Genomic DNA, 27,670 nt, shown 5'->3' with positions numbered 1-27,670 from the left:
TTCCTCCCTGAGATCGATAAACCTTGGGTGATCCACTTAAGGGAAACTTGCTGCTGTTCTACAAACCTCTGCTTTTGGAGGCCCAACACTGTCTACAAGAATAGAAGCTCCCGTAGACATCAGTGATCATCGGCTTTGCATGCATCATCGGCCTTACATGAAACCCTACACGTGAAAAATCCCCAAATGTTGCAACATTGAGGCCGTAAGAACACATCTAGCCTAATCGGGCATAATCTAACCATAAAGCAAAGCAACATAAATGTAGATTTGCACATTTTGACGTCCACGCGAATAGACCTCATGAACAAGTACGAGGATAATCGCTCATACAAACAGAAATTAACCCGTCAGTTAAGATCTACCGTGCATGTTGGTTAAGCACAAAATTAGCATCCTACATACAAATCTGCAACCATACAATTGTCTGAGAGTGGGTTGTGGGCTTACTGACATTGATGGAGATCGAGAAGTAGAGCTTGTGGCGGGGAAGAAGGCATCGATATCGATGAAGGCTTGTCGACACTCCCGCCCTCGCTGGTTGGAGTGGTGCTCTTTGATCTACCGGCGAGAGTGCAACCGCCGGTGCCAATATGAGGGGAGAGGAGAGGGTGGGCGTCAAAGGGAAGTGAGAGGGAAGAGTGAGGGTCACGGGATTTATTGCGAGCCTTCTCGATGCATCGCGTCGTCTCCAGCTATTCCCCACAAGTGCAGCCACGTACCCCTCTTGTGCTCGCCACAACGTGTCCCGCCGTGAGCTGCCGATTCAGACGCCCGCTAGCCAACTTTTAGCCTATTTTGAGAAGCGTGCGATGCATGAACGCCAAAACACAGTGGGCTAAGAGCATGTCTAACAGGCCCCGTATATTTCTGCCCCTTAAAACGCGAGTAGAGGGCCCTGTATTCACTTTTCGCCGGCCGAAAACTCGTTCGAGCTAGCAGACCCCGTATCCCCACCCCGTAAAACAGAATATTAGAACCAAATCAACACAGAATATTAGAACCAACACAGTTTGCAACCCCTCAAAACTGGGTTTTTGACAAATTGGATATTAGAACCAACACAACATTCACATAAAATAAAAGTTTTACATCACACAATAATCGTCATAATTATTACAATAATGTTTTTCGGAAATGTTAAAAAATGTTCTAATGGAAGAATTAAACAAATAACAAATGTTCCCACAATCAAACAATCAAGATAAATGTTTCACACATACAACAATAGGAAATGAATGTAATAACTCATTGGCCATGCAACTGCCAGTGGTGATCAATCAGATCTTGGGTGAGCTGGTGACGAGTCTCGGCATTTTCAATGCCTCGATGAGCTGCAAGAAAAGCTTCAATCAGGATTCCTCTCGGGCTGCACTCGGGTGCCAACATTGTCATAGAAACATGGCAAGTTCAACCCTCTTTCATCTTCAATGATCATGTTGTGAAGAATCACACAACATGTCATGATATCTACAAGAGTTTCCTTGTCCCAAAATCTTGCAGGACCCCGGACAATGGCAAACTTTGCTTGCAAGACACCAAAATCTCTCTCAATATCCTTGCGGCATGCCTCTTGATTTTTGGTGAAGCAAGCTTCCTTTCTTGTCAAAGTCTTGTCCTTTTTCTCTTTTATGAACTTGACAAGAGTTGCATAGTTAGGGTAAATACCATCTGTGAGATAGTACCCCATGGTGTACTCATTATTCATAACCTTGTAGTTACAAGTTGGTGCTTCATCCCTAACTAGTCTTGCAAACAAAGGGGATCTATTCAAGATGTTGATGTCGTTGAGTGTCCCCGGCAGTCCAAAAAAAAACATGCCAAATCCATAAGTCTTGCGAGGCCACAACTTCAAGAACAATGGTAGCATCACGGCTTTTCCCACAATACATTCCATGCCATGCTTTTGGACAATTTTTCCATGTCCAATGCATGCAATCCAAACTACCAAGCATCCCCGGTCACCCCCTCTTTTCATTGATCTCCATGAGCCTTTTTTATCTTCCTCATTTGGAGCTCGGAGATACGTCTCTCAATACAACTTGATCACCATCTTGGCAAACATACGCACGCAATCCTTGGTTGTTTGCACAACAATGCGAAGGTACTCATCGGTATAATCTGCTGGTATACCGTATGCAATAAGCCTCATGGCGGCAGATATTTTTTTATATGGGCTAAATCCCATGACTTGGGCTGCGTTTCTTCTTTGCTTGAAATAATCGCAATTTGCCTCGCAATCTTTGACGATTCTCTCGAACAAAGTCCTACGCATTTGGTACCGTCTACGGAAGAGGCGGGGAGGATAGGTCGGTACCTCAGCAAAATAATCTTGCATCAGCTGCTCGTGGCCGAGTGTGCGGTTCCGCGGAATGCACATACGCCCCATCACGGAACCTTTCCTCTGATCTAGCAGCTTGGCGCGGTCCTCCATGTGCTTCATGCCGAACATCAGCAGCATCATCTCCGTCTCGTCGTCGTTGAGCACCTCGTCGAGGTCCGAATCGCCGGAATCCGACGGACCAGTCGGTCGACGAATCCTTCAAATCCGCCATATGCACATCCTCCGAAGCCATCTACCACGGTGAAGCATACATCAGCCCCGAAATACGTCCATTTTACCGGCTAGAACGAAGAAGAACGCGGCGGAATACTCACCGGCGAAAACGGTGGAGAAGACCGCGGCGGGGTTGCGGCGGCGCGTGCGGAGGGACACGGATCTTCGGCGGGAGGTGCGGCGGAGGTGTGGCGGGCGTGGACGCAGCGCGGCGCGGCTCGGCGGGCGGCGGAGGGGGAGAATCTAACGGATTCCGGCGGCGGCGCGCGGGTGGCTGTGGCGGCGGCGCGGGGGAAAACGGGTGGGAAAACTGAAATGTCCGCGCGTGTTTTCTGAAATGTGATACTGGTTTGGCCCTCTATCCCCGCTCCCACCCTGCACAAGTAGGGGGCGAAGACCCGCCCCGTAATCGAAACCAGCAAAAATCGGAGCGGGGGCCGTTTTTACGGGGTCTGCTTGACGGCTGTGTGGAGCTCAAACCCGTATTCTGGCGGTTATTATACGGGTTTGGCCCTTTTAGGGAATCTGTTAGACATGCTCTAACAAACAGGTAAAATTCAGCCTAGGGTACGCGAGAAATGACTTCGCGAGTAACCAAGCACGTCCCTAGCAATGTATTCTAAGCACTTCACTAATTCAGTGAAGTATATATCAGTGACGTGGAATTCTTGTTCTGATTGGACCTCATCTTCAGCACCCTGTAGCTTTATCGGATTTAGTCCATGTTTTAACAAGAACAAACCATACACCTACTTTGGAACGGAGTAGTTAACATGATGATAATCAGTAACGGTTTAAGAAACGATCCAGAGTGCAGTAAAATATTACAGGTAGACATGCCCTGACACCGACACGTAGGGCGGAGTAAGTATAAACATCCGTCATCCGCTCCGTTGGATCACGCGCAAGCGGCATTGAAAAGTTGGCGTGGGATCGCGCGCGACGGTCCTGATCAAGCCCGCCGTCTCCTTCATCGATCCACCTGCTCCATCGTAAGCAGGCTCGGCGATCAGACCTATTCACTTGTCAACTCTCGACGTATCACTCGCCGTCATCCACTCTTTCTGTCTAGCGTGGTCGAGTATAAATCTGGTGTGCTCTCGACCGATTTCTGACACGCCGGCGACGACAGAGAAAAGGCTCCAAGGAACACCGGTCCCTCTCTCCTGGGTGCGCCGCGCGCGCGCGGGCGACCTGATGCTGCCATCCAGGCCGAGGTGACCAGGATCCTTACAAAATTTCTTCTTGACGAAACTTGCTCGTCCTAGGAGTAAGTTTCTAATTGTGGTGAGCATTCCGATCGATCTGACGAGCAGGTAGATGTTCTCCGTGCAGATCGGGGTCGTGGGGAGGTGGGACTCTGACTCCGACTCCTCCGGCTTCCATTTCCCAGGCGACTCCTCGGCACGAGCGCAGCAGGTCCGCCACCACGTACTCCACACTATCCTCCCAGGTGCGCACGCACGTAGCTGCACATGCTGCATGGACATCCAGTTTGGTCGACGGCAGTCCTAACTTATATATGGGCTCACCGCAGCGTGGCAGCGGCGGTGGCGACATGGGCATGACGACCGAGCAGACGGAGACGACGATGCTGGAGTCGCTGATCCGCCAGACCAGGGAGCTGGAGCAGGCCAAGGTGGCGCTCGAGGAGGCCAGGCTCGAACTCGCCACGCTGCGAGGGCAGCAGGGCGCGCCGGCCGCCGCCAACGGGCCCGCGTGGAGCGTCATGGACCTCATGTTCGGCGGCGTCGACGAGGAGATCAACGGGCTGCGGGCCAGGCTCCGGGCGGCGGTGCTCGCCGAGGACAAGAACAGAAAGGCCGCGGACGACCTCGCCGCCGCGCTGTCCGCCGTCACCATGGAGGCCAAGCAGGTCAAGGCGTGGCTCTCCGACGCGCAGACCGACCTGGAGCGCGCCGACGCCGAGGCCGGCCGGCTCGAGGCGCTGCTGCGCGCCACCGAGGCGGAGCTGCGGTTCGCCACCGACCAGCTCGACGCCGTCACGTCCGAGTGGAAGGAGGCCGCGGACGCGTGGCGCGGGCGGGAGAAGGCGCTGCTCGCGCGCGCCCGCGCGGCGGAGGACGACGCGGACGGGGTCCGGCGGGAGAACGCCGAGCTCGCCGGGCTGCACCGGGCGGTCGACGGCGAGAACGGCGCCCTGCGGCGAGCGCTGGAGCGGGCCGTGGAGGAGGCCAACGCGGCCAGCGAGTCACTCGAGTTCGCCACCGGCGAGAACTCCGGGTTGCGCCACGCCCTCGCGGAGAAGGATAACACCGTGGAGTCCCTCAGGCAGGAGAACGAGGCGCTAAAGGCTAGCGAGGCCGCGGCGCAGGGGCGCGCCAAGGACCTCGACGACCAGCTCGCGGCGGCAACCAAAAAAGCCACCACCGCCGATCGTGCCGCGGAGCTGCCGCTGGACAAGTGGAGAAATGAAGCTCAGGGCAAGCTCAGCGCGGCGTTCCTGGCGGACTCCGGCAGGGTGCTGGCGACGAGCCGGAAGGACCGGATGTTCGCGTCCATCAGCAACATCGCCGAGCTCAGGTCCGCGGCGGCTGCGGCGGCCATGGACGACTACGACTACGAGTTCGATCACTTCGACGACGGGCGGCAGTACGGCGGCCTGGAGCACGCCATGAAGCACAAGAAGAGGCGGTCCGTTCTTCGGAAGTTCGGGGATTTCTTCAGGAGGAGAAGTTTCCACAAGTCTGAATTTGTGCCGGTGCCGCACTACACTACAGTAGCTACTCAAGGATCTTACTAGATAGATATTTGCATGATGCTTGCGTTGTGTGCTTGTTTGATACAGTACTACGAAATGCACACATAATAAAAATGACTTGTATGTAGTAGTATATTATTGTTCTCTCTTCAGTTATTTACCTGCAGCTGGAAACTCAATGGCAAGGCCGAATGCTTGTCTGCCTGGCCGAGAGTGATGTGACAAGAGTTGGAGGAGAAGATATTGTTTTATATGATTAGGGTGTGGTTATAAAAAATAATTTACTTCTTAGTTAGACAGTGTTATTAAATCCTAGTTGCAACACATGTTGCAACTTATAACTTGCACGAAACACGAAGCAAATCTAAGATTCAGTGTTTTTTTTTTGTTACATCCTCATTTGCAACTGAAAAACTCATTCGCAATCAAACTTTTAACTCATATGCACGAATAACTGTGCAATCAGATAATGTAGAATTTAACTGAGCAATAACTTTACCTTTGATATGTTGCACAATTTGTTGAGCTTTGTGGAGTTCTAGATCATGTGCAACTTGATGACAAAGTTGACGATGAGTCGATGACATATCGTGGAGGTTGAAGGCATCTCCAGCGGTCCGACTCTTTTAGACCTAAAATGTGTATATTTTAGTTTGTTTGGATCAGACCGCGGACAGAATATTGACCATGTCACCTACATTGTTCGTCTGGTTTGAAGGTATACCGTATACCCAGCAGCCTAATGCATTTTGGTTCACGGCTGGCCTTTTTCTTGCACTTTTCCCGAGGGACTCATATAAAAATGGAAAAACAATAAAGTTTCCTAACCAAATTAATTTGACCGACATACGTCCAACTAAACAACATAGTTCAAAAGAAATACAGTCCACTAAATAAACAACATAGTGAGATGACTACTGGTTTCGTGGCAATACCCACTGATGGTCAATCAAATCCTCTTGAACTCGATCATGAGTGTGGCGATCACGGATCCACAGATGCACGTGTAGAAACTTCTCAAACTTTGATGCCCCAGGCTGCTGCGCAACCAATTCACCTTGAAATTGCACCCTTGATCATGGAGGCCTTTGCATGATCACACAAGCGGTCATCACCTCCCACATGGTCTTAATGCTCCATGTTCTAGTAGGGTGCCGATGAATAGCCACGAGATTGCAGTACACCAAATGTCCGCTCCACATCTTTCCTACAAGCGTCTTGTTTTGAAAAATCTCTTCATTTTTCTTCTTCAGGGGCCAGGGTAGATGTCATCAACAAGATAATAGATTTTTCCTAAGAGACATGCCTTCCGCAAGCCTAGAGAATACCTAAGAGCGTTGGAGCATGTTGATGTCATTGTGCAAACCTGCCATGCCAAAGAAAGAATGTCAAACTCATAGATCATGTGATGCAACAGCCTTAGGAATGGCAATGCATCCTTCTGCGTGCCCGTTATACTACCCCTTCCATGTAAAAGGACATTTCTTCCTCTCTCAGTACATGCAATCTATGCTTTCAGTCATCCCGAAAAAATCCTTGCCTCGTTGATCGATAATAGGTTGTTAGTGTAGTCAATGTTTAGCCCTCTCAGGTAAACACCGCCGAACACCGCAATTACAGATTTGCAAAAAATTTACATCGAACTCAAGGCATGTGATCTCACTAATTCTCAAGTACTCATCAATTAGATCACCGGCTACTCCATATGCAAGTATGAGAATAGGTACGAAACTTTTTTTGGTAAGTGGTGAAGCCTAGTTACCGACGACATTGGACTTGCATCTGAAGAACAATTCGTAGTTAAAAGTGCATGGAGCCCCATGTGTGGTTTTGGTAATTAATGACAATCCCTATTGACTAATGTTTGCATTGAGTAGGGTTTGTCCATAGGCAATGCTTGAAGCATATGTTGGCTTCAAGGTTGCAATAAGAAAAGAAGTGAGCCTAGCTCACTTGGTTACGGAAGTGGATGTACAAGCCAGCCACCCAGGTTTAAGTCCCCAGGGATGCGAATTTGGGTTCTTATTATTTAAAAACAAAATCACTATAGGGGCCTCCTCTACCTGTTGCGGTCAGAAACCCACCGGCGAGCAGCGACGGGCAACACAGTAGAGCCGGGAGGCTCCCAGGACTGCGGCTGGCCCTGGTCCCTCGAGCGACGGCCCGCAAAGACTCCGCACGCACGTCCGATGCTGGTGCAAGGGCGTGCCACCTGACCTATACCTGGTCAGGAAGGTGTTGGATTTGCCTCGCTTAGTTTCCTGCATGGCATACACGTAAACATTAAATACGAGCCATGATTCGTACGAGGTGTACGATCATATGGTGGTCCTGCTTGATCGAAATAAAGCTAAAACGACCTACTACGATTTAGGGTTTTCACCACATAATCGGAACATCCTACGCGTGATTGAGCCTGGCGGCCACGCACGGTGATCGTAAACCGACCCTGGACAAGGCCTAAAAACCAACATGAAGTTGATCCCCGGAACATCCTGTCTAGGGCTAGCAAACTACACCCTACGCGCCACTGGATCCTTCAACCCGTTTGTAAGGCCTAACTATGCAGATATTAAACTAATCCTTGAAGAACAAGGAGCAATCATAACGGATCGGATCTACTAAATAATGATCAAGCGGGGTGCCGCCCTTACACCCAAGATAGGTGTAAGGGCGGCTAGACGCATAAGGGTTGCATGGACGAAAGCATATGATACGGTGAAACAATGCTAACCCTAACACATCTATGATAACTACATTGCTCGCCATCAACAAGGCTTCAGCACGAGCAACGCATGAGCAGCGAATAAACGTGTACTGCCTAGTTCGCAAGATGCGATCTAGGCAGCATGATGCTTACCCGGAAGAAACCCTCGAGACAAGGGAGTTGGCGATGCGCCTAGATTGGTTTGTGGTGAACGTGATTGTTGTTTATTTCAGAAACCCTAGATACATATTTATAGTCCGTAGACTTTCTAACGTGGGAATAATCCCAACCGTGCACGAGTCAAATTCTATCTAACCGACACGTATCCTACTATATTACAGATACACGGGCAAACTAGCCCAAACTTTGCATATAAGGCCGATTCATGTATTTCTTCCATGTATATTCTTCAAGCCCATCTTTAATCGCGGCCCACCTCTGATCCGGTCAAATTCTGGTGATAACACATGCCCCCCTGGTTTTGGAAATGACAATTCCAAAATCACTCTGCTTTTTCTTCGTCGGGTCATGTCGTGGCAGAGCAGAACCGTCGCAGTATCCATCATCATGATGCCTTGCCTCCTCTGCTTCTCCGCGTGACCTGGCAAATTTTTTTTTCTTTGGGCACCACTTCCTCGGAAACTGCTGTGGCATTGAATCTCCACTATATCCCCTTTTATTTAACCGCTCCAAACAGTTCGCTTCTTCATCCCCTTCGCATTAGCACTCCAAAAGCCCTCCTCTGCCACCATGTCTTCTTCCTCCTCTGCCTCATCGGGTCTTTCCACCCAGTCCTCCTCCTCCCGCGAGCCGACGCCGGAGTGGGACCCGGAGGAGGCCCACGAGGCCAACATCCGCCGCGCCATTGATACGTCTCCGACGTATCGATAATTTCTTATGTTCTATGCCATATTATTGATGATACCTACATGTTTTATGCACACTTTATGTCATATTCGTGCATTTTCTGGAACTAACCTATTAACAAGATGCCGAAGTGCCAGTTGCTGTTTTCTGCTGTTTTTGGTTTCAGAAATCCTAGTAACGAAATATTCTCGGAATTGGACGAAACAAAGACCCAGGGTCCTATTTTTCCCGGAGCCTTCCAGAACACCCGAGAGCCGCCAGAGGGAAGCCCTGGGGGCCCCACACCACACCCTGGAGCGGCCAGAGGGGGGGCCGCGCCGCCCTATGGTGTGGGCCCCCGGGCCCCCTCCGAGGCTGCCCTTCCGCCTATTTAAAGCCTCCGTCGCGAAAACCCTGAGGCGAAGAACCACAATACGGAAAACCTTCCAGAGCCGCCGCCATCGCGAAGCCAAGATCTGGGGGACATGAGTCTCTGTTCCGGCACCCTGCCGGAGCGGGGAAGTGCCCCCGGAAGGCTTCTCCATCGACACCGCTGCCATCCCCACCGCCATCTTCATCACCGCTGCTGCTCCCATGAGGAGGGAGTAGTTCTCCATCGAGGTTCGGGGCTGTACCGGTAGCCATGTGGTTCATCTCTCTCCTATGTACTTCAATACAATAATCTCATGAGCTGCCTTACATGATTGAGATTCATATGATGATGCTTGTAATCTAGATGTCACTATGCTAGTCAAGTGAGTTTTACTTATGTGATCTCCGGAGACTCCTTGTCCCACGTGTGTAAAGGTGACGAGTGTGTGCACCGTGTGGGTCTCTTAGGCTATATTTCACAGAATACTTACTCACCTGTTATGAATGGCGTAGTGAAGTGCTTATTTATATCTCTTTATGATTGCAATGTGTTTTGTATCACAATTTATCTATGTGCTACTCTAGTGATGTTATTAAAGTAGTTTATTCCTCCTGCACGGTGTAATGGTGACGAGTGTGTGCATCCGTGTTAGTACTTGGCGTATGCTATGATCATGATCTCTTGTAGATTGTGAAGTTAACTATTGCTATGATAGTATTGATATGATCTATTCCTCCTACATAGCGTGAAGGTGACAGTGTGCATGCTATGTTAGTACTTGGTTTAGTCGTATTGATCTTTCTTGCACTCTAAGGTTATTTAAATATGAACATTGAATTGTGGAGCTTGTTAACTCCGGCATTGAGGGTTCGTGTAATCCTACGCAATGTGTTCATCATCCAACAAGAGTGTAGAGTATGCATTTATCTATTCTGTTATGTGATCAATGTTGAGAGTGTCCACTAGTGAAAGTCTAATCCCTAGGCCTTGTTCCTAAATACTGCTATCGCTTCTTGTTTACTGTTTCTTTGCGTTACTACTTGCTGCGTTACTACTGCTTGTTTCTTGTCCTGGGCAAAGCACTTTTCTGGTGCTGTTGCTACTACTTATTCATACCACCTGTGTTTCACTATCTCTTCGCTGAACTAGTGCACCTATTAGGTGTGTTGGGGACACAAGAGACTTCTTGCTTTGTGGTTGCAGGGTTGCATGAGAGGGATATCTTTGAACTCTTCCTCCCTGAGATCGATAAACCTTGGGTGATCCACTTAAGGGAAACTTGCTGCTGTTCTACAAACCTCTGCTCTTGGAGGCCCAACACTCGTCTACAAGAATAGAAGCTCCCGTAGACATCAAGCACTTTTCCGGCGCCGTTGCCGGGAAGAAAGGTAAAAAGGCACTCATACTCCGGTTCCGAGTATGAGTACTTTTCGGCGCCATTGTGTTTGTGCTCGAAGCTATTTCCTTTAGATCCTGCAATTGCATCTTTTTGTTTCTTGTTTACACTATTTTGGCATAATGGACAACAATGAGCTTCTTATTCTATTTCCTGATTTAAAACATGGATTGTTTGATGCGAAAATTAAAAAACCTATGAAATCTTATTTGCATGCTGGTAGTAATATTAGTATGAACGCTTTGAACACCATTGTTGATAATAATATAGAAAGTTCTAAGCTTGGGAAAGCTGGTTTTCAGTCCCCCAAGCATTGAGGAGAAAATTTTCTTTGATGATACTTTGCCTCCTACTTATGATGATTATAATAGTGGTCTTTTGGTACAACCTACTATGGAGAGTAAATTTTATTGTGATTATACTATGCCTCCTACACTTGATGAGAATAATAATGATAGCTACTTTGTTGAATTTGCTCCCGCTATTACTAATAAAATTGATTATGCTTATGTGGAGAGTAATAATTTTATGCATGAGACTCATGATAAGAAAGCTTTATGTGATGGTTATATTGTTGAGTTTTCTCATGACACTACTGAAAGTTATTATGAGAGAGGAAAATATGGTGGTAGAAATTTTCATGTTACTAAAACACCTCTCTATATGCTTAAAATCTTGAAGTTGAGCTTGTCTAGTTTTTCTATGCTTGTTGCATTATGCTTCTTGAACTTGTTTATTTACAAGATTCCTATGCATAGGAAGCATGTTAGACTTAAATGTGTTTTGAATTTGCCTCTTGATGCTCTCTTTTGCTTCAAATACTATTTCTTGCGAGTGCATCATTAAAACTGCTGAGCCCATCTTAATGGCTATAAAGAAAGAACTTCTTGGGAGATAACCCATGTGTTATTTTGCTACAGTATTTTTGTTTTACATTTGAGTCTTGGAAGTTGTTTACTACTGTAGCAACCTCTCCTTATCTTAGTTTTGAGTTTTGTTGTGCCAAGTAAAGTCTTTGATAGTAAAGTAAGTACTAGATTTGGATTACTGCGCAGTTCCAGATTTCTTTGCTCGTCACGAATCTGGGTCTACCTCCCTGTAGGTAGCTAGAAAATTAAGCCAATTTACGTGCATGATCCTCAGATATGTACGCAACTTTCATTCAATTTGAGCATTTTCATTTGAGCAAGTCTGGTGCCCTAATAAAATCCATCTTTACGGACTGTTCTGTTTTGACAGATTCTGTTTTTTATTTCGCATTGCCTCTTTTGCTATGTTGGATGAATTTATTTGATCCATTAATGTCCAGGTAGCTTTATGCAATGTCCAGAAGTGTTAAGAATGATTGTGTCACCTCTGAACATGTTAATTTTTATTGTGCACTAACCCTCTAATGAGTTGTTTCGAGTTTGGTGTGGAGGAAGTTTTCAAGGGTCAAGAGAGGAGGATGATATACTATGATCAAGAAGAGTGAAAGCTCTAAGCTTGGGGATGCCCCGGTGGTTCACCCCTGCATATTCTAAGAAGACTCAAGCATCTAAGCTTGGGGATGCCCAAGGCATCCCCTTCTTCATCGACAACATTATCGGGTTCCTCCCACGAAACTATATTTTTATTCCGTCACATCTTATGCACTTTGCTTGGAGCGTCGGTTTGTTTTTGTTTTTGTTTTGTTTGAATAAAATGGATCCTAGCATTCACTTTATGGGAGAGAGACATGCTCCGCTGTAGCATATGGACAAATATGTCCTTAGGCTCTACTCATAGTATTCATGGCGAAGTTTCTTCTTTGTTAAATTGTTATATGGTTGGAATTGGAAAATGCTACATGTAGTAACTCTAAAATGTCTTGGATAATTTGATACTTGGCAATTGTTGTGCTCATGATTAAGCTCTTGCATCATATACTTTGCACCCATTAATGAAGAAACACTTAGAGCTTGCTAATTTGGTTTGCATATTTGGTTTCTCTAGAGTCTAGATAACATCTAGTATTGAGTTTTGAACAACAAGGAAGACGGTGTGGAGTCTTATAATGTTTACAATATGTCTTTTATGTGAGTTTTGCTGTACCGTTCATCCTTGTGTTTGTTTCAAATAACCTTGCTAGCCTAAACCTTGTATCGAGAGGGAATACTTCTCATGCATCCAAAATACTTGAGCCAACCACTATGCCATTTGTGTCCACCATACCTACCTACTACATGGTATTTATCCGCCATTCCAAAGTAAATTGCTTGAGTGCTACCTTTAAAATTCCATCATTCACCTTTACAATATATAGCTCATGGGACAAATAGCTTAAAAACTATTGTGGTATTGAATATGTACTTATGCACTTTATCTCTTATTAAGTTGCTTGTTGTGCGATAACCATGCTTTTGGGGACGCCATCAACTATTCTTTGTTGAATATCATGTGAGTTGCTATGCATGTCCGTCTTGTCTGAAGTAAGAGAGATCTACCACCTTTATGGTTGGAGCATGCATATTGTTAGAGAAGAGCATTGGGCCGCTAACTAAAGCCATGATTCATGGTGGAAGTTTCAGTTTTGGACATATATCCTCAATCTCATATGAGAATAATAATTTTTGCCACATGCTTATGCATTAAAGAGGAGTCCATTATCTGCTGTCCATGTTGTCCCGGTATGGATGTCTAAGTCGAGAATAATCAAAAGCGAGAAATCCAAAATGCGAGCTTTCTCCTTAGACCTTTGTACGAGGCGGCATGGAGGTACCCCATTGTGACACTTGGTTAAAACATGTGCATTGCAAAGATCCGGTAGTCCAAGCTAATTAGGACAAGGTGCGGGCACTATTAGTATACTATGCATGAGGCTTGCAACTTGTAAGATATAAATTTCATAACTCATATGCTTTATTACTACCGTTGACAAAATTGTTTCATGTTTTCAAAATAAAAGCTCTAGCACAAATATAGCAATCGATGCTTTCCTCTTTGAAGGACCATTCTTTTACTTTTATGTTGAGTCAGTTCACCTATCTCTCTCCACCTCAAGAAGCAAACACTTGTGTGAACTGTGCATTGATTCCTACATACTTGCATATTGCACTTGTTATATTACTCTATGTTGACAATTATCCATGAGATATACATGTTATAAGTTGAAAGCAACCGCTAAAACTTAATCTTCCTTTGTGTTGCTTCAATACCTTTACTTTGATTTATTGCTTTATGAGTTAACTCTTATGCAAGACTTATTAATACTTGTCTTGAAGTACTATTCATGAAAAGTCTTTGCTTTATGATTCACTTGTTTACTCATGACATTACCATTGTTTTGATCGCTGCATTCACTACATATGTTTACAAATAGTATGATCAAGGTTATGATGGCATATCACTTCAGAAATTATCTTTGTTATCGTTTTACCTCGCTCGGGACGAGCAGTAACTAAGCTTGGGGATGCTTGATACGTCTCCGACGTATCGATAATTTCTTATGTTCTATGCCATATTATTGATGATACCTACATGTTTTATGCACACTTTATGTCATATTCGTGCATTTTCCGGAACTAACCTATTAACAAGATGCCGAAGTGCCGCTTGTCGTTTTCTGCTGTTTTTGGTTTCAGAAATCCTAGTAATGAAATATTCTCGGAATTGGATGAAACAAAGACCCGGGGTCCTATTTTTCCCGGAGCCTTCCGGAACACCCGAGAGCCGCCGAGGAAGCCCCGGGGGCCCCACACCACACCCCGGCGCGGCCGGAGGGGGCCGCGCCGCCCTATGGTGTGGGCCCCCTGAGCCCCCTCCGAGGCTGCCCTTCCGCCTATTTAAAGCCTCCGTCGCGAAAACCCCGAGGCGAAGAACCACGATACGGAAAACCTTCCGGAGCCACCGCCATCGCGAAACCAAGATCCGGGGACAGAGTCTCTGTTCCGGCACCCCGCCGGAGCGGGGAAGTGCCCCGGAAGGCTTCTCCATCGACACCGCTGCCATCTCCACCGCCATCTTCATCACCGCTGCTGCTCCCATGAGGAGGGAGTAGTTCTCCATCGAGGTTCGGGGCTGTACCGGTAGCCATGTGGTTCATCTCTCTCCTATGTACTTCAAAACAATAATCTCATGAGCTGCCTTACATGATTGAGATTCATATGATGATGCTTGTAATCCAGATGTCACTATGCTAGTCAAGTGAGTTTTACTTATGTGATCTCCGGAGACTCCTTGTCCCACGTGTGTAAAGGTGACGAGTGTGTGCACCGTGTGGGTCTCTTAGGCTATATTTCACGTAATACTTACTCACCGTTATGAATGGCGTAGTGAAGTGCTTATTTATATCTCTTTATGATTGCAATGTGTTTTGTATCACAATTTATCTATGTGCTACTCTAGTGATGTTATTAAAGTAGTTTATTCCTCCTGCACGGTGTAATGGTGACAGTGTGTGCATCCGTGTTAATACTTGGCGTATGCTATGATCATGATCTCTTGTAGATTGTGAAGTTAACTATTGCTATGATAGTATTGATATGATCTATTCCTCCTACATAGCGTGAAGGTGACAGTGTGCATGCTATGTTAGTAGTTGGTTTAGTCGTATTGATCTTTCTTGCACTCTAAGGTTATTTAAATATGAACATTGAATTGTGGAGCTTGTTAACTCCGGCATTGAGGGTTCGTGTAATCCTACGCAATGTGTTCATCATCCAACAAGAGTGTAGAGTATGCATTTATCTATTCTGTTATGTGATCAATGTTGAGAGTGTCCACTAGTGAAAGTCTAATCCCTAGGCCTTGTTCCTAAATATCGCTATCGCTGCTTGTTTACTCGTTTTACTGCGTTACTACTGCTGCGTTACTACTGCTGCGTTACTACTTGCTTGTTTACTGTCCTGGGCAAAGCACTTTTCTGGTGCTGTTGCTACTACTTATTCATACCACCTGTGTTTCACTATCTCTTCGCCGAACTAGTGCACCTATTAGGTGAGTTGGGGACACAAGAGACTTCTTGCTTTGTGGTTGCAGGGTTGCATGAGAGGGATATCTTTGACCTCTTCCTCCCTGAGATCGATAAACCTTGGGTGATCCACTTAAGGGAAACTTGCTGCTGTTCTACAAACCTCTGCTCTTGGAGGCCCAACACTGTCTACAAGAATAGAAGCTCCCGTAGACATCAGCCATCGAAGACGGGGACGAGTCCAGTCACGACTTCTCCGTCTGGTCTGAGGACGACAAGTCCTCGACCAACGGGGAAAGTGACCTCCGCTTCCTCGCCGACGGGGAAACGGAGGAGGAGAGCGATGACGATCGCTTCTCCTGGGACGACTTCACCTCCTCCGAGGAGGAGGAGAAGGAGGAGGAGGAGGACGACACCTCCTCCGATGAACCACCGGCCAAGCGCTTCTGCCCCTAGCCGGGGAACCTCAGCGACTTCGACAGCGACGACGACGACGCTGACGAGGAAGACGAGGACAACGAGGGCTCCGCCGGCGGCCGCTGTAGCAGCGACGACGAGCCCGCCGGGAGTAGCGCCGACAGCGGCGACGACGGCAACGACGAGGGCAGCGACGGCCCGTAGATAGGACCCTTAGCATAGGATCAGTAGTAGTAGATGGGGCAATGTATCCCCTGGTACTTCCTTTTGAGAGCAATCAGCTCTTATGTAAGAAATCCCGTTTATCAATGAAGAATTTCCCCCAATTTGATTTTGCCGATTTCCTTTATGCTAATTTAGCCGATTTCCCCTCATACTGACTTTGCCGATTGTCAACTTAGCCAATGCTCAATGAGCCGATGGAAACGCATCGGTCCTTCATCTCTTCGACTAAGGAGTGATTCTCAACTTGGTCAATGCTCAATGAGCCGATGGCAACTCATCGGTCCCTCACAATCTATCCTTCATCTCTTCGACTTTGAGATCTGGTGGATAATGTGGAAGACCCATGCCTTCAGGAGCGCCCTAGGACCGTTGCTGAAACATCTTGACGCTGAAGCTGATACCTTTGCAGAACAGGTGCCACTTGCTCGCAAATCTCCTCGCGATAGTTTCCAGTGATGCTTTATACCCTGCTCTGTTTCTTTGCAGCAACAAGATGGCCCAGAGCCTGTCAATGATGATGGATCCCTCTTTAAATTCCTCCTACGGTTCCAGTGATCCTCTTCTGCAAGAACTCACCACCTTTGAAGAAGGTTATGATGCAGGGTCAGCCGATGAAACCCCAATCGGCTTCTAAAAACAGAGTATCTACCAGGTCAGCTGCCCCCCGAGCCTCAGTCAAGGCGAGAACAGCGGTGAGGACACACCGTTCAGACAAATGGACCCGAGCTCGAGCAAATCTGAGAAAACCACCACGCAGAGCCAGCCAGACTTGCCACCATCGGCCTCCCAAAAGGGTCAGCCACTCCAGTCCTAGCAATTCCCACGAGTGTAGCTGAGAAGGTGACCAACTTGGCCAAGCCGACAGTAGATGTACCAGAGCCGATCACCTTTTCTTCCGCTGAAAGCCGATATTGCCGACGAAACACCAACGGCTTAATGAGCAAAAGGCTGCCTTGTACGCCAAAACTGACACCTCTGACCGTACCGCTGAACTGGCAACCTTGCGCAAAGGGCTGGAGGTCCTCGAAGCTGCACTGAAGACTGACTTGGTTGAAATCCGCGTCTGGTAGATCCTGTGTAATTTGTACTAGAGTCGATGGCTGTGCATCGGCTTTGTTCCTTAGCTCTAAAGTCGATGTCTGTGCATCGGCTGTACATCGTGAGAATTTTTTTTATCGGCCGATTTTTCTATCGGCCCCCAATATTTCACTGCACATGTATCGCACATGTTTATCCGATTAGGTGCCCCCGAGCCGAATCGCCGGTAGCTGCGGATATCGGCTCGTAGTTAGCCAAGGCACCGTATCCGAACGTCGGCTCCGTTAAGACCGATGTTGACTTCTTCCAGCTCATCGGCCGACGTAAACCCGTTGCCCGTTAGATCGACGTTGAACACAGGCGTAACGTATGGTGAGGATAATTTTGGCCGATTGCTGGAATCGGCCTCCATGTTGATTGAATTGCTCAATGAAGGTTTTGCAATGTTCGTCCATAGATCTTTGGGGCCGATCACAAGGATCGGCATCGCCACGTTTGTCCATAGATTTTGCTCTTGTCAAACGGTCAGGCCGGTGGATAAGACCAACCTTACTCCGTCCTTCGGTACGTCGATGCGCTCGCAGTCGTCCAAGGTGATGCCTGAGAGTGGCTCTTGGCCCGTCGTCTCCCAAACGTTCATGCCAGCCGTTGAAATCTCGGCTAAGTCATCTGCGTGGACGACCTCTACTTCATCTCCATCCCACTGTATTAAGCATTGGTGCATCGTGGATGGAATGCAACAGTTGGCGTGGATCCAATCTCTCCCTAGCGAGGACAGCATAGGTGCTCTTGCTATCGACAATAAAGAATGTCGTAGGGATGGTTTTCCTTCCTACGGTCAGATCCACGTTCAGAACACCTTGTGCGTCAGATGCTTGGCCGTTGAAATCGCTCAGTGTAACGTTGGTCTTGATAAGATCCGAGCTAGAGCGTCCCAACCGACGTAACATGGAGTATGGCATAATGTTGACGGCCGCTCCGGTGTCCACCAGCATCTTGTTGACAGGTTGCCCATTAATATAACCTCGCAAGTACAGGGCCTTCAGGTGTCTGTAGCTTCTTTCTCGTGGCTTCTCAAAGATAACCGGGCGTGGGCCGCAGTCAAGTTGTGCCACAAGTGCTTCGTCTAATCCTGGAGCACTAAACTCTGTCGGAAGGATGAACACCATGTTTGTGCCAGCCGATGTCTCATCATCGGCTTTCTTTTGTCTGGGGCGCCACTCTTTCCTTTGTGGCCGACCTTCTTCGTCTAGGGTTCGCTGAATTTTCGCGGCCAGATCAGGCCGCGCATTCCTTAACGTGTGCAGGTATAACCTTTCGGCTTCCTCCAAACCACGTAGTCGCTGAACCCTACGCTTTTGGGAACGGCTGAGTCCATCCGGGCACCACCTTGGCCGGTGGTACTTATCTTCTTCTTCTTCATCATCGTCCTCTAGTCCCTCGAGATCTTCTACCCGAGAGGACTCAGCGTGCTTGTTCCGAGGCGGGAGAGGCCCTAGACGTTCGAACACGGACACGTTAGCTGCATCCTTCTTCTTCTGTCTACATTCTGGGCAGTTGCCGATTGTAGGCAATCGGCTCATTCCTGAATCCCAGCAGTGTCTGAAGAAGGGACAGTCCCAGTGCCTATCCACGTCGTCTTGCTCTCTCGACCTTTCCTTGGCGTGGCGCTCATATCTCTCCTCGTCGCGATCATGCCGACGATGTCTCCTGGCGTCCCTAGCCAGATGATCTCTTTCATCATCGTTGTCGTATCGTCGGCGTTGGTCGTATTGACTCACATATTTGTTGAGGAGGTGATCAGAGAGAGGTCGCTGATATCGCACATTCCTCACTTCTCCCTCTGTGATGTAGCGCTTGCCATCGTGCCGGAGCCGATCGCGTGGAACAGCTTCCTCTTTTCGTTGTCATGAGAGCAGCTGCCCTCGTCTCCGTCCTTACCAGAGTGGTGCCCAGGTCCTACCATGTTGATGTTGAACGAGAAACTTGGCTGGCACCTCCCAGGGTAAGTGCACTCCACCATGTTAACGGCGGGGAAGGGGTGTGTGTCGACTTTCATGGCGTACTGGCTGAAAATTAGACGCCCTTGCTCTATCGCTATTTGGATCTGCTGACGCCACACCCTGCAGTCGTTGGTGGCATGGGTGAACGTGTTATGCCATTTGCAGTATGGCTTTCCGTTCAGCTCCTGCGCCGTGGGGATCTTGTGGCCTTCGGGTACCTTTAGCTGCTTCTCCTTAAGTAGGAGGTCGAAAATTTGCTCAGCCTTGGTCACGTCGAAGTCAAACCCTCTCGGAGGACCTTGTGGCTTAACCCACTTGCAGGACACGGGGCTTGCCCCCCGAGTCCATTCAGCCACTGCTACCTCTTGATCTCCCGCAGAGCCTTCATCTTCATCTGCCTCGACCAGGACCACCGCACGCTTGAATTTATCCTGGTATACATCCGGGTGGCGCTGTTCATATAATGACAGCCTTCGCACCATGTGCGCCGGTGAAGGGTAGTCTGCTTGGGAGGCCACATCCTTGATCGGTGATGCGAGACCCACCACCGCCAACTCGACTGCTTCTTTTTCAGTCACACGAGCCGAATAGCATCGGTTCCTAACGGTCCTGAAGCGCTGGACGTATTCTGACACTGTTTCTCCACGCTTCTGTCGTACTTCTGCTAGATCGGCAATGCCAGCCTCGGAAGCCTCTGAGTGATACTGCATGTGGAACTACTCCAACTGCTTCCAAGTCCGGATTGAGTCTGGTGGCAGCGATGTGTACCACCCGAAAGCCGATCCTGTGAGGGACTGTGCGAAGAACCTCACACGCAGCTCATCTCGATGCTCGAGATCGTGCCCAGCTGTGCCAAATATCGGCTCACATGCTCGATTGAGCTGGAACCATCCGATCCACTAAATTTGGAGAATTCAGGGAGCCGATATTTGGGTGGTAGTGGGATCAACTCGTACTCGTTGGGGTACGGCTTGGAATAGCCGATTGCCCTCCTTTTCGGCACCATGCCGAACCGGTCTCTCAAGATTGTACTCGATCCGATCCACGGTGCTGGGCCGTAGGAGTCGAACTCGAAGATTTGCCGGAGTGGCATACTTAGCCAGCCATGCTTGCTTCTCAAGCTCCGAGCCAACTGCAGGAGTTGGGCTCGGAGGTTTATCGGGGTGGCATACTTAGCTAGCCACGTCCGCTTCTCAAGATCCGTTCCCGAAGTTCCTCCCTGCTGTTCCGGAAGTCCCTGCTTAGTTGCGGTCCGGTTTGTGAGTGTCCGAGCTATCGCAGTCCGGCACGTATGTGCACGTGTATCCGTGAGGGATCTCCTTAGGCGCCTCATGCAAGAACTGGTAATCACTAGGGTCACCACCGATCTTGTAGACGACGTATGCCGGTGAACTCGACACTTCTGGTGCTGCCACCGCGAATGGCAGCGGTGGTTGGGACTGGAGTGGCATCTCTCCTTGGTGAGTCCCTAGAGCTGGTCCTGACGGAGAGTACTGATGCCTCATGATTTCCTGGATCACCCGAAGAGCGACACGCTCCAAAGTGTTCACCAGGTTCTCAGAATGGCGGTGCAGCGAATGAGCTACCATGAAATTAATCTCCTGACGCAGAGACCTGGTGCGTTCTTCCGACGAGGCGGACAGGTCCACTCCATCGAGCGCGCCTTCAGGTGAGAACCCTTTCCACCTGATGCCGTGTGAGCGGGTTCTCTCGGAAAGAGCCGATGAGGTCGGCTTCGAGGATCGCTTTGACCTCGTCATACTTCTTCTTGAGCTCCTCAGTGAGATCCTCGTACGTGACTGGAGTGTCTTCCGCCATCTCAGATGTAGATGGCGATGCGGTTGATGTCGAAGACTGTCCCACCGGGCGTGCCAGAATGTGTTGCGGTCAGAAACCCACCGGCGAGCAGCGACGGGCAACACAGTAGAGCTGGGAGGCTCCCAGGACTGCGGCTGGCCCTGGTCCCTCGAGCGATGGCCCGCAAAGACTCCGGCACGCACGTCCGATGCTGGTGCAAGGGCGTGCCACCTGACCTATACCTGGTCAGGAAGGTGTTGGATTTGCCTCGCTTAGTTTCCTGCATGGCATACACGTAAACATTAAATACGAGCCTCGATCGGCTCTCAGGTTGTCCTGTGAATCGGCTCAAGGAGCCGATTCACCCATGATTCGTACGAGGTGTACGATCATATGGTGGTCCTGCTTGATCGAAATAAAGCTAAAACGACCTACTACGATTTAGGGTTTTCACCACATAATCGGAACATCCTACGCGTGATTGAGCCTGGCGGCCACGCACGGTGATCGTAAACCGACCCTGGACAAGGCCTAAAAACCAACATGAAGTTGATCCCCGGAACATCCTGTCTAGGGCTAGCAAACTACACCCTACGCGCGACTGGATCCTTCAACCCGTTTGTAAGGCCTAACTATGCAGATATTAAACTAATCCTTGAAGAACAAGGAGCAATCATAACGGATCGGATCTACTAAATAATGATCAAGCGGGGTGCCGCCCTTACACCCAAGATAGGTGTAAGGGCGGCTAGACGCCTAAGGGTTGCATGGACGAAAGCATATGATACGGTGAAACAATGCTAACCCTAACACATCTATGATAACTACGTTGCTCGCCATCAACAAGGCTTCAACACTAGCAACGCATGAGCAGCGAATAAACGTGTACTGCCTAGATCGCAAGATGCGATCTAGGCAGCATGATGCTTACCCGGAAGAAACCCTCGAGACAAGGGAGTTGGCGATGCGCCTAGATTGGTTTGTGGTGAACGTGATTGTTGTTTATTTCAGAAACCCTAGATACATATTTATAGTTCGTAGACTTTCTAACGTGGGAATAATCCCAACCGTGCACGAGTCAAATTCTATCTAACTGACACGTATCCTACTATATTACAGATACACGGGCAAACTAGCCCGAACTTTGCATATAAGGCCGATTCATGTATTTCTTCCATGTATATTCTTCAAGCCCATCTTTAATCGCGGCCCACCTCTGATCCGGTCAAATTCTGGTGATAACACTACCGTATTCCTTTCAAAAAAAAAGGTTGTAATAAGAATAAATTGATGAAGAATATGTCTTGAAGAAAAAGATTAAGTGATCTCTCATGTGTATCTTCAAGACATCAGCATGATGAAGAATGAAGAAATGAAGTGCAAGTTCAAGATAAGCATCTAGAAGAGATCATAGGCTTGAAGCTTGCCATTCTTATGGTATCATGGATATGTGAAGACATTTCCATAGGAGTATGGGGGAGAAATTTGCAAGTCTTCAACAAGCTAGTGTAATCAAGAAAGGTGTTCCATCTTGAGGTGGATAAGATCGTCATCATCAACCTCAAGTGGAATATGCGCAAGGCAAAGGTATGATCTTGATAGGGTTTGTTTCTTGCCGGTCTCGTGGTGTTAGTTGTGATGCCGGGTTATAGGATAGATAGCCATAGTATCAGGAGGGGCTCTCAAGTGAGTAACTTCATCGTATCGTTCGGAAAGAGCTCAAACCTTTGCATCATTGGCATCATCTTTCTTGGTTCTTATTTGGTTCTTATCCATGAGAGGATTTAGAGCTTGTGTTAATCTCCACGATAAGCTCTAGTTCATCAAAAATGGATTTCATATGCATTCTATATTGTGTTTTTGATATTGGTGGTTTTACCGGTTTGTGTTTTATAGATAGGTAAAAACTCTATTCATTTGTTTCTGTCTTACCTTGATGTACTATGATGTTTCTATGCATATTTTTTTAGATCTTGCTGTTGTGATTTCAACGAGCCCAAGATCATCGAAATCAGAGTCCAAATGCAAAAGTTCTTGAAGTTTTCGTACCGGAATATTTGGACATTCACGGGTGCGGAAATTCCGGTCTCCAGGGCCGGTACTACCTGTGGGGCGGTAATACCGGTCACTGTTCCGCCCAACTTCCGGAAATAGCATTTTTTTCTTGCAGTAACATACAGTGAGCCGGATGTCGTTTCCGGAAGTAAGGCCGGAATTTGGCCGGTACTACCAGGGGCGGTTGTACCACCCCAAATGACCGGAAGTTCGGTAATTACGAGTTTTGTGCATAACGGGCAGATTTCTCTTGCCCTATTTAAGGGGATCTTCTTCCCCAAAGTTCCTTATCTGTTTGAGCTCGTTTTTGTCCCCATTGTTGACCTTCTTTGAGCTTGCTATCTCCCTCTCTCTCCAATGAATCTTGCATCTATTTGAGAGAAAAGATAGAGGAGATCTAGATCTACACTTCCACCGATCAACATTCCCTCTTTGTGAGAGAATTCATTTGGATCTAGATCTTGGATAACTTGGTGTTCTCTTCTTTTTTCTTCCTCTCTTATTCCCCCAATAGATTTAGTAGCTTTGTTGGAATTTGAGAGTGAATTATTTGGTAATATTTGTGGTGTTCTTGCCATTGGATGTGGTGCATTGGTTTGACTCCTCCGCGGTGATACGTGGAGGTGAAAATTCGTGAGATATTACCTTCGGGAGCTTGTTCCTCTTGGGTCTTTGGACCCTAGATAGCTTAGCGGTATTTGTGGTGTTCTTGAGGACTCCAATTAAGTTGTGGAGATTCTTCAAGGGTAAGGCCTTTGTGGCGATTTATTGGAGCATCAAATTAAATTGTGGAGATAGCCCCAAGCTTTCTGCGAGTTCCGTGACCACCCTCAAGGTCCCATGGTGGATTGAGTACATCCCTTTTGGTGGGAATTCTCGAGGAGAATACGGTGAGGCCTTCGTGAAGTTTGGAGTGCTTTGTCCTCCACACCACTCCAACGGAGAGTAGCACTTGTAAGAGTGTGAACTTCGGGATACATCACCGTCTCCACGTCACCTCGGTTATTCCTATACCCATTCTATTTACTTGTGCAGTCTACTTTATGATAGCCTTTGTGCTTGAAGTTATATATCTTGCTATCACATAATTGCTTGTCTTTCTTAGCATAAGTTGTTGGTGCATATAGGTGAACCCTAGTTATATAGTTTTTGTGCTTGACAAATTAAATGCTAGTTTTATTCTGCATTTGTTAAGTCATATTCGTAAAAGTTTTAAACCACCTATTCACCCTCCCCTCTAGGTGGCATCCGTGTCCTTTCAGTAGTCCCCCATGCCTTCGAGAATAGTCAAGAATAACTTTCTTGATATCCGATAACGGCGCCGGGATATGTGCTCCGGATAGCTTGGATTGGTAGAGTGGAAGTAATCTATGTAGAGTCTGTAGTGCCCACCTTCTTTATTGTGCTTGATGTTGCCAATGTGTGGCCTCGTCGAGCCCATGTGCATATGCCTATGCTTCTTAGTGTTCCCATGTATGAGGGTGGCCGCGGCTTTCATAATTCAGAATCACCATCCAACTCATCATCCGACGATGTGTCGATGACATTATTGTAGAAAAAATCTATCTATTTGTTGAGCTCCATCTACATACAACAATAGATAATGGTCATATATGCATCACCAGCCAATATCTATGCCAACGCAAATGGCCGAACAGGTCCAGGTTTGTACTTCAAACTCGACCACGCATATGGCCAAACAGGTATGGGCGTCATTTCTGGTGGGCGGTTCCGAGGCAATGAGCGGCGAACTGGACCTGTCTAGGTGCTGGCAAGTGCGTGCAAGGACACCGACACGAGGCACGCCCTCTGGTGAGCGACAGTCCAAACACATGGTTCCAGCAACGGCGAGGGGCGAGGCAAACTGCGACATCACGGGTGGGTTTTTTTCGCAGAGTGAGGGCACGATTTGGGTGGAGAGTGTCTTGTGTGCCCAGATCTGAAACATATTTGCTAATCACCCATACAATATTCGAAAATTGAACTTCATGAAGGATAGGATGGGCATTCATGATATTCAACCGCAACAGTGGTAACGGTCGGTCACTCGATCACAAGTTGGTGGAACATGATAACGGTTGGTTCAATCCCGAAGCATAAGGCGTTGGCCTCTCTCATCTCACTCACCTCATAATACAAAAGATGGTGTTGAAGGGATGCAAGAGAAATGTCAACAAATTGATGATATTCTAATTGGGACACTGAGCAGCTATCCCCTACAGGTAGTGCTTCTTTTATTCCAAATTTAGGTTAAAAAATCGATTTTATAAGCATATATTTCATGTTGAAAATCTGCCACTAAACAACAAGAGTTTCCCTGATTTCCGTGCAGATTCGCTGTCAGCTGGATCCTCCTCGGGATTGCCAGGGGTTGGATCATGTGCCAGGCAGGGTAGCTGTTGTACGCCTGCCAGCGTCAAGCAGCAGGTCGACCTATCCGCTGCGCCCATGTGGAGGTCTGACGAGGACGTGGGCGCTGTGCCAGGAGCTGGAGCGCTGCCATTCGTCCAGGGTCAGCAGGGACCCACGGAAAGGCTGACGACCGTCAGCGTTGACATCATGCAGGGGACACCGCTGCTAGCCAATGGGCTGCAGGGGACACCGCGGGCGGTCGGGTCTGCGCGGGACCAGCGTAGCAGGGCCGCGGGATTGTCTGTGGGCGTTCAGAACACCACCAAGCAGCCGAGTTCCACTTCGTCGCCACAGAAGATCCGGGCAGTGCACGCTGTTGAGCCTACTGCTGCCACTGGAGGCCATGCTAATCATTCGATCAATGATGAGCCAATGATTGGGCCGGTCTTGTCCAGTCTGGCGGGATCCTTTGTGAATAAGAATGTTGTGGGCAAAGGTGTGTTTCCCGATGATCTGAATTTAAACAATAACTCTTTTGATATTGATTAGTTTATGCCAAGGTTTTCTTCTCATTTTGCATCTCATGGGAGTGATATTAATGATGCAGGACCTTCTTCTTACTCAACTTTAGTTGGCTCTTTGGAGAAACATATGGATGGTACTATGGGGAATGTCGTGTTGGATAAGATGGGGAATGCCGGTTTGGAGAAGAAAGGGGTGAAGAATACAGTTGATCTCCAGGATAGGATGAGGAATGCCTCACCTATGAAGACTACTGGTGAGTCATCTACCTCTTTTAAACCTAATACTGCTATTCCCACTTTATCGTTGTTTGTAATTGAGAATGACAATGTGCCTCTTTATCCCTCTACAGAGGAGGTTATTGCTTTTGGAGGGATCCCACAACCCACCGCTGGAGTGAGGTCGAGTAAACGGCTGGGTGGCCAGCCTGATGCCGACATGCCTCAGCTGGAGAAGGCGATGAAGAATGCACAGTCGCAGGATGAGGTTTTCACTACAGGTCAGTTGGCGATCCCCATGTACTCTATTGTTAATATTCCAGATTCTAAGAAAGTTAAGAGAGCGAATTGGATAGGGGTATCCTTAGGAACCTCAGTAGGAGAGGTAGGCAAATCGATTAAAGGGATTAAAATGGTGGAAGAGGATCGAATTTTAACAATTTTGAAAAAGAAAGAAACTGAGAATGAGAATAAAGAGGAAGGTCTGGAGACTCTTGTATTGTCAAAAGTTTCCACCCTTTGTGAGGATTTGATGGAGGATGATGATACCTCATTGGATTTTGAGGATCACTTGGATCATATTAAACCAGTGGTCAAGGTTAAGAAGACTAGACAGAGAAAAGTGTATGATACTACTAAATATTCGCAAAAGCACCCCCAGGAAAAGAATTAAAAAACAATTTTCATAATGCAGAATTTAAAAGGAATTAATTGGAACCCAGGGGGTTTTGGTGATACTGCTAAACATTTGTTTGTCAAAGAGGCGATTCGGGAACATAAATTAGACTTCATAGCCTTGTTGGAGACGGGAGGATCTAATTTCTTGATTCCTTTTTTGAATCAATTAGCTGCGGGTTATAATTTCTCTTGGTTTTGTTTACCACCCCATGGTCGCTCGGGGGTATTCTAGTGGGAATAATCTCTGATACGTTGCAGGTGTTAAAAGTAAGCACGGGAGATTTCTGCGTTAAGCTTCACATTAAATGTAAGATAGATGGTTTTGAATGGATTCGCAGTGCCGATATATGGGGCAGCCCAAGACTTGCACAAGGCAGAATTCTTGTCAGAATTAGTGAGAACTTGTGAATCTAAAATATTACCTATGTTGGTAGGAGGTGATTTCAATATTATTCGCAAGAGGGAGGAGAAAAATAATGATAATTTCAAAGCGCGTTGGCCCTTTGTTTTTAATGCAATCATTGAACATTTGAACTTGCGGGAAATTGCTCTAACTGGAAGACAATTTACATGGGCAAGTAGGAGAGAAGAACCTACATATGAGAAGCTTGATAGAGTGCTAGCATCAATATCGTGGGAACAAAAATTTCCTTTGGTCACGGTAAGAGCTTTAACTAGATCTGATTCTGATAATACTCCAATACTGATTGATTCAGGGGTGCAAGCACATCTGGGTAATCAAGCAAAATTCTCCTTTGAGCTACATTGGTTGCGACAAGAAGGTTTTTTTGACATGATAGTAAAGGAGTGGAATTCAGTTGTAGGTGGAGCCAG

The 27,670-nt window shown here is 47.5% G+C and overlaps 1 protein-coding gene across 1 annotated transcript; it reads left to right on the top strand.

Moving 5' to 3' along the window:
• The first annotated feature begins 3,754 nt into the window (after nucleotides 1–3,754).
• LOC124690467 (extracellular matrix-binding protein EbhA-like) lies at nucleotides 3,755–5,321 on the top strand. Its single transcript, XM_047223853.1, has 2 exons — nucleotides 3,755–3,774; nucleotides 3,893–5,321. The coding sequence occupies exons 1-2, from the start codon at nucleotides 3,755–3,757 to the stop codon at nucleotides 5,319–5,321; spliced, it is 1,449 nt and encodes a 482-aa protein (XP_047079809.1).
• The last annotated feature ends 22,349 nt before the right edge of the window (nucleotides 5,322–27,670 follow it).

The sequence above is a fragment of the Lolium rigidum genome, chromosome 2 (assembly GCF_022539505.1).
Source record: "Lolium rigidum isolate FL_2022 chromosome 2, APGP_CSIRO_Lrig_0.1, whole genome shotgun sequence".
In the NCBI taxonomy this organism is placed as follows: Eukaryota; Viridiplantae; Streptophyta; class Magnoliopsida; order Poales; family Poaceae; genus Lolium; species Lolium rigidum.
Note: the sequence above shows the minus strand (reverse complement) of the source record. Positions and strands in the feature narration are given on the sequence as shown.

Excerpts from the sequence above, each read along its gene's own strand:
- LOC124690467 (XM_047223853.1), top strand. The coding sequence starts at position 3,755 with ATGCTGCCATCCAGGCCGAG. Across the intron at positions 3,775-3,892 it reads ATGCTGCCATCCAGGCCGAG|ATCGGGGTCGTGGGGAGGTG; the intron begins GTGACCAGGATC and ends TTCTCCGTGCAG.